The 6990-nt window shown below is 37.8% G+C and overlaps 2 protein-coding genes across 2 annotated transcripts in view; one reads left to right on the top strand and one right to left on the bottom strand.

The window, feature by feature from the left end:
* LOC106313278 (sugar transporter ERD6-like 15) overlaps window positions 1-4379 on the top strand; it is an 8692-nt gene extending 4313 nt beyond the window's left edge. The window contains exons 6-19 of the mRNA XM_013751049.1: window positions 1139-1204; window positions 1508-1573; window positions 2093-2168; window positions 2279-2343; window positions 2517-2609; window positions 2693-2782; window positions 2880-2964; window positions 3033-3076; window positions 3178-3240; window positions 3351-3410; window positions 3492-3545; window positions 3643-3702; window positions 3804-3918; window positions 4019-4379. Of these exons, the coding sequence (XP_013606503.1) occupies window positions 1139-1204; window positions 1508-1573; window positions 2093-2168; window positions 2279-2343; window positions 2517-2609; window positions 2693-2782; window positions 2880-2964; window positions 3033-3076; window positions 3178-3240; window positions 3351-3410; window positions 3492-3545; window positions 3643-3702; window positions 3804-3918; window positions 4019-4161 (1080 nt within the window). The 3' untranslated portion in view covers window positions 4162-4379. The remainder of the gene's footprint in view (window positions 1-1138; window positions 1205-1507; window positions 1574-2092; window positions 2169-2278; window positions 2344-2516; window positions 2610-2692; window positions 2783-2879; window positions 2965-3032; window positions 3077-3177; window positions 3241-3350; window positions 3411-3491; window positions 3546-3642; window positions 3703-3803; window positions 3919-4018) is intronic.
* A 285-nt stretch (window positions 4380-4664) lies between these two features.
* LOC106318511 (UPF0051 protein ABCI8, chloroplastic) lies at window positions 4665-6666 on the bottom strand. Its single transcript, XM_013756524.1, has 2 exons — window positions 5145-6666; window positions 4665-5054 (listed from the first exon to the last, which is right to left on the bottom strand). Exons 1-2 carry the CDS (start codon window positions 6573-6575, stop codon window positions 4836-4838), a joined length of 1650 nt encoding a protein of 549 aa, XP_013611978.1. The 5' UTR covers window positions 6576-6666; the 3' UTR covers window positions 4665-4835.
* Between the last annotated feature and the right edge of the window lie 324 nt (window positions 6667-6990).

The raw sequence follows: 6990 nt of genomic DNA, 5'->3' as shown, positions 1-6990 counted from the left end.
GGCAGTCTCATGTATGCTATGGTGTGCACCAGACCGGACATTGCCTATGCAGTAGGAGTTGTGGGTCGCTTTCTAGCGAATCCATGAAAGAAGCATTGGAAAGTAGCTAAGTGGATCCTACGCTATCTACGAGGCACAACGAAGAAGTGTCTATGTTTTGGCAATGGAAAATTGGAGCTGAACGGTTACACCGATGCAGATTGTGCTGGTGATAAGGATTCAAGGAAATCGACATCAGGATTTGTGACTACCTTTGCATGGGGAGCTGTTTCCTGGCAATCAAAACTACAAAAGTGTGTTGCCTTATCCACCATGGAAGCAGAGTACATCGCAGCAACGGAAGCGTGCAAGGAGATGCTATGGATGAAGAACTTCTTGCTTGAGTTGAGAGTAAAGCAAGACAAGTACAACATGCTATGTGACAACCAAAGTGCTATTCACTTAGCAAAGAATCTGACGTTTCACTCTCGCTCAAAGCACATTGATATTCGACATCATTGGATCCGAGAAGTTCTGGAAGAGAAGCTCATACATCTCACAAAGGTACACACCGACGAAAATTGGTCAGACTTTATGACCAAAGTATTACCGATCAAGAAGTTTGAAGAATGCTGCAAAGGCACAGGCATGGCGACTGTTTCGGGCTAAATCGGGAAGGGGGAGATTTGTTGGATTTCCCTCCTTAAGCCCAAAACTAATCAAATCATAATCAAGCCTTAATCCAAGAATCAAGAAAAACAAAGAGAGAAAATATTTGTAAGAGAGAGTTTCCAAAAACAAAATCTTTGTAGTAAACCCTTTCCTAAATATTAAGAGTCTTCTTCTTACTAGCACCATCTGTAATCATCCCACAACAAGCAAAAGCAATCATAAATCAAGAGTAGTTTTTGAGAAAGAGTTCTTTCTAAGAGAGTCATAAAACACTCTCTAAATACAAAGTTTGAGTAGCAAATCCCTTTCCTAAAATACGAAGGCTATCTCAAACATAAATCGTCTACATTTCATCTTAACCGCTCGAAGAAAATATTATCTGCTAACTTTCCCAACATGTTTTAAGTCGTTAAATTATTATAATTCCTTAAGATATCTCATTTTTATTTCTGATCTTTAATTCCTGTGAACATATATATATATATAGGGTGTTTGGCTGCTCGATATTGGAAGGTTTTTGCAAGGGATCTCAGTCGGCATCAGCTCATATTTGGTATGAATGAATAAAACTAGAGGTGTTTTTTTTTCATCGGAAAACTAGAGGTGTTTAACCAACTTTGTTTGGGTATATTAATATATTATAGACATATTTTATATAATTTTTTTGTAAATGTAAGGTTTGGTTTTAGATTTATTAATTAATCTGGTAAATTCAAAATGTTTTTTGAACCTTTTAAGACTTGAATCTGAATATCTTAGAAATGAGATAATTAAACATTTGAATATATGTGTTGTAGGTTCGTTTGGAATGATATTTTTGTTATACATCATATAATCTGATAAACATTAATATTAGGGACCGGTTTACATCACCGAGATAGCACCAAGACATTTGCGGGGAGCTGCTTCTTCCTTGTCTCAGGTAAATTAAGAGAACCAAAATCTTGAATCTATCATATTAAAAATGTAATTTTCATTCAATACAATATGTCTTATGTTCTTCAGTTATCTGTTGGCGTTGGTATATCCGTCTTGTATGCGCTTGGAACAGTCTTGAACCTATCATATTAAAAATGTAATTTTCATTCAATACAATATGTCTTATGTTCTTCAGTTATCTGTTGGCGTTGGTATATCCGTCTTGTATGCGCTTGGAACAGTCTTGAACCTATCATATTAAAAATGTAATTTTCATTCAATACAATATGTCTTATGTTCTTCAGTTATCTGTTGGCGTTGGTATATCCGTCTTGTATGCGCTTGGAACAGTCTTGAACCTATCATATTAAAAATGTAATTTTCATTCAATACAATATGTCTTATGTTCTTCAGTTATCTGTTGGCGTTGGTATATCCGTCTTGTATGCGCTTGGAACAGTCTTGAACCTATCATATTAAAAATGTAATTTTCATTCAATACAATATGTCTTATGTTCTTCAGTTATCTGTTGGCGTTGGTATATCCGTCTTGTATGCACTTGGAACAGTCGTTGCTTGGCGCGATTTAGCTATTTTAGGTAGGCAAAAGACATTAATTCTTATTGAATGCAAAAATTAGACTGTTCTTTATTTCCTTATAAGGAAGAAAAACATTGTACAAATGGTATTGTGTTTTGTCTTTGGACAGGAGCTATACCTTGTCTTATGATTGTGCCTCTTCTTTTCTTCATCCCTGAATCTCCTAGATGGCTAGTAAGTGCATGCTTATTTTTAAAGCAAAAAATTTATGTCTTACATTTTAGCATTTCTGTTTGCCTTCTGGAAACTATAAAATTATAAAAAAAACATTAAGTATTGAAAACATAACATTCATGTTTTTACATGTTAGAACCTTGTTTAAAGAAACTATATATATGTGTTCATAGGCCAAAGTAGGAAAGGAAAAGGAGGTCGAGGCCGTTTTGTTAAGCCTACGAGGAGCCAAATCGGATGTATCAGATGAAGCAAGAGAGATAGTAGTAAGAATATATGAATACATATATATGCATGAATAGTTATATATGAGATGCATCTGTTGTTTCTTACATTGATATCCCAATAGGAATATACACAACACGTTAAACAACACCAAGACGTCAATAGCCATGGTTTCTTCAAGCTGTTTCAGAGAAAATACGTGTTGTCACTTACTGTAAGTAACTCTTACAAAAAGAGAGGAGAAAACAAACTTTGATAACTTTTTTTTTTGTGTGCATTTTCTTGATTAGCTAACCCAATGGTTTACACAGATTGGTATAGTTCTTATAGCTCTGCCTCAACTTGGAGGTCTTAATGGTTATACATTTTACACTGACTCCATATTCACCTCTACTGGTAAATAAAACCTTACTTTTCTCTCCGATCTTGCTTCATCGACCAGTCAATAATTATTCGATAATCAGGTGTATCCAGTGACGTTGGATTCATATCAACATCAATCATTCAGGTTTTTACTGATATAAGATCATATAGAGCATGCTTATTTTTTTCCAAATTTTTTACATATAACATTCTGTAAATAATCATTTTAAACACATATTCTTCTAGATGATTGGAGGCATTTTAGGTACTGTGCTTGTGGATGTATCCGGAAGACGTTCCCTCCTACTGGTAAAATACAATTCAATAGTCATATAGGAAAGTCTAAATAACCAAACATGATAGGTTATTTGATTGGGTTTTGATGAAAACATAGGAGTGATTTTGTTGAGTGATTGTAGGTTTCTCAAGCTGGAATGTTCTTGGGGTGTCTTGCAACGGCCATTTCATTCATCTTGCAGGCATGCTCAGTATACTCTACTATAAACCGATGGTTTGGTTTCAGTTTTGATTGTAATTTCTCTTGTTTTGTTACTTTGCAGAAGAACAATTGCTGGGAAACAGGAACACCTATCTTGGCTCTCATTAGTGTTATGGTAATACATAAACTATCATCACAATAAGTAATTTTAATTAAACATTACTATTTAAACAATGCCAATGTAAAAATTGTGTTTTGCGTATATTATTTAGGTATATTTTGCATCATACGGATTAGGCATGGGACCGCTACCATGGATTGTGGCATCAGAGGTAAATTAAAGACTTTTAAAAAATATAATCACAAGTATCTAAATGTTAACTCATTTATTGTTAAGTATGACCAAATGTTTTTATCTTCATTTATTTTATAGATTTATCCAGTAGATGTTAAGGGAGCGGCAGGAACAGTGTGTAACTTGGTCACCTCTATAAGCTCATGGGTCGTAACTTACTTCTTCAGTTTCTTGCTTCAGTGGAGTTCTACAGGTAGTTAATCTTTTATATTTATTGTATACAATCAAAAATGTTTTACTATAACTAAACAAATGATCTTCTTCATGAACTGAGAAAAATAAATCTATTGCAGGAACATTTATCCTCTTTGCCACAGTGATGTTCCTTGGATTTGTTTTCACAGCCAAGCTCGTTCCAGAGACCAAAGGCAAATCTTTAGAAGAGATTCATTCTCTGTTCTATGATTCACCTCCTGAAGATTCTACAATATTCTAAGAAATAAAATAAAATTAAGACTACCTTTGAAAAACTTTAGACCTCAAGCTAAGCTGTATCAAGTTTAACAAGTGTTTGTTGATATGACCATAGTGAGTTGATGTCTTGGATTTGGCCAAAGTATATGGATACTCGTTCCTGAGATCCTGAACTCGTTGAACTTTTATATGCATCATCTTCATCTTCCTCTATAAGTGCATGTACTCTCTTCGCTTATTCCTTTAAATTCTTGCTCCAATTCCAAATTAGGGAAAACAATATAATTGCAGGAACATTTCTGATGTTTGCCAGTGAATAGGCTTTTGATGTGTTCATAGCCAAGCTTGTTCCAGATACCAAAGGAAAATCTCTAGAATAAATGATATCACTAAAATTCCCTGCTTTAAGAATATACTTATCAGGAAAATATCCAACAAATTGAATAAAATGAGTTTGTGCTCAAAAAGTTTATTACAATATCACTTCTGTGAACATTATTGTTTTCATGTTTTTAGCAAGTGTAATAATATTAACAATACCTTTCATATGGTTCACATGAAGCTATCAAAACAATACATAATACAAAGTTTTACACATACTGAAACTAGTAAAACACCCAGAAGAAAAGTTTTATTGAGAAGCACAACAAAGACTGTTTTGTAACGTAACTGTTGTGTAATTGTGAGTTATGTTTTCTAACCCACTGATCCTTCAAGCTTAATACTCATAAGCTGGTTAACTTCAGCTCCAAATTCATCAGGCAACTTGTTGAAGACATCTCTGCAGAACCCAGAGATCATTGCAGCTAACGCTCTCTCATGATCAATTCCTCTCTGCTGGAAATAGAAAAGCTGATCTTCTCCAATCTTTGAAGTACTCGCTTCATGCTCTACTTTGGCTGATGGGTTCTTAACCTGTCATTTGTTCCAAACCCACAACGCATTAAGTTCAGACTTTATCACATAGCTTATCATAAAGACTGGAATCATATAAACAATGTATACCTGGATGTAAGGATAGGTATTAGCAGCTGCTTTGTCACCAATAAGCATGGAGTCGCAAACCGAAGTGTTTTTCGCATTCTCAGCTTTGGACTGAACCTGAACAAGACCACGGTAACAGTTCCTCGAGTTGCCAGCCGAGATACCCTTGGAAATGATCCGACTCTTGGTGTTCTTCCCTTTGTGAATCATCTTCGTCCCCGTATCCGCCTGCTGGTAGTTATTAGTCAACGCCACAGAGTAAAACTCCCCAACGGAATCATCACCTTCCAGAACCACGCTCGGGTACTTCCAAGTGATGGCAGACCCCGTCTCGACCTGAGTCCACGAGATCTTGGACCTGTCCCCAGCGCAAAGACCACGCTTCGTGACGAAATTGTAGATCCCTCCCTTCCCTTCTTCATCGCCCGCGTACCAGTTCTGCACGGTGGAGTACTTAATCTCAGCTCCTGCACCACAGTAAAGCTCGACAACAGCCGCGTGAAGCTGATTGGTATCGTAAGAAGGAGCAGTACACCCTTCTAGATACTCCACAAAGCTCCCTTCCTCCGCTACGATCAGCGTCCTCTCGAACTGGCCAGTCTCCATAGCGTTGATCCGGAAGTAAGTAGAAATCGGCATAGGACACCTCGTGTTCTTGGGGATATAACAGAAGGAGCCGTCGCTGAACACGGCGGAGTTCAGAGCAGCGTAGTAGTTATCGTCGCTAGGCACGACTCTCCCTAGATACTTCTTGATCAGATCAGGATACTCTCTGATCGCCTCGGAGATGGAGCAGAAGATGACGCCGGACTTCTCGAGCGTCTTCCTATGAGTGGTGGCGATGGAGACGCTGTCGAGAACGGCGTCGACGGCGACGTTAGCTAACCGTTTCTGCTCCGTTAAGGGGACGCCGAGCTTGTCGAAGTAGTCAAGGAGCTGAGGGTCGGCTTCGTCTAAGGAGTTAAGAGTGGGTTTCTTTTTGGGGGCGGAGTAGTAGCACATGTTGTTGAAGTCGATGGGAGGGTAGCGATTGTCAGACCATTGAGGCTCTTTGAGGGTGAGGAACTTGGCGTAGGCTTTGAACCTGAAGTCGAGCATCCAAGCCGGCTCGTCCTTGAGGGTTGAGATTGAGCCGATCGTTTCCTCGGATAAGCCTTTGGGGATTGTGAAGGAGTCGATGTCTTCCACGAATCCGTATTTTTTGTCGTAGTCTAGGTTTTGGAAGTATTGCTGGAGTTTCTCGGTTGATGAGGAGTTACCTGCTGGATTGGATTCGATTGTGCCGACGTCGGCTCTCACTTTCAGGAGGCGCGTAGTTGGAATTAGGGTTTTCGAGGAGGAGGGGAATTTGAAGGAGTCGGGTTTTGGGTGGAAGGATTTCGGGGATTTGGAGGAATCGGGGGTCGGTTGTGGTGAGAAGCTGGAGATACCGTTCGCGAGGAGAGACGCCATTGTTTGTGGTGATGAGAGGACAGAGGAGGAAGACGAATGATTTTGTTTTACTTTTTGTGAGTTGTGTGTTGGAAAAATAGGATAGGAAAAAAAAGGTGTTGATATTTATTGTTTTTTTTTTGTAAATATGGATTTTTTTTTCTTGGCCGTGAATTAAGGATAGTCTCGTGTCCACCACGGGAGCGTTTGTTACTTGGCCTTTTTAGCTCCATTATGAGCCACATTCTTTTTTCCCTCACAAAATTATAATGAAACTAAAAAATCATAAAATCAAATATATTTAACTTTGTCCCTGGTGACTGGCCTCCATCCTGTGCAAACATAAAAATATTCAAAATGTGGAATAAATAGTATACAGTTATTGAAGTTACAGATTTTATATTATCACTAAGTAGAATTGTATTGTATATATGTT

This window comes from Brassica oleracea, chromosome C9 (genome assembly GCF_000695525.1).
Source record: "Brassica oleracea var. oleracea cultivar TO1000 chromosome C9, BOL, whole genome shotgun sequence".
Lineage (NCBI taxonomy): Eukaryota > Viridiplantae > Streptophyta > Magnoliopsida > Brassicales > Brassicaceae > Brassica > Brassica oleracea.
This window is presented reverse-complemented; position numbering and strand designations above follow the sequence as displayed.

Coding starts and splice junctions, on each gene's coding strand:
- LOC106318511 (XM_013756524.1), bottom strand. CDS start 6,575: ATGGCGTCTCTCCTCGCGAACGGTATCTCCAGCTTCTCACCACAACCG. Junction 5,055..5,144: donor ATACCTATCCTTACATCCAG/GTATACATTGTT, acceptor AACAAATGACAG/GTTAAGAACCCATCAGCCAA.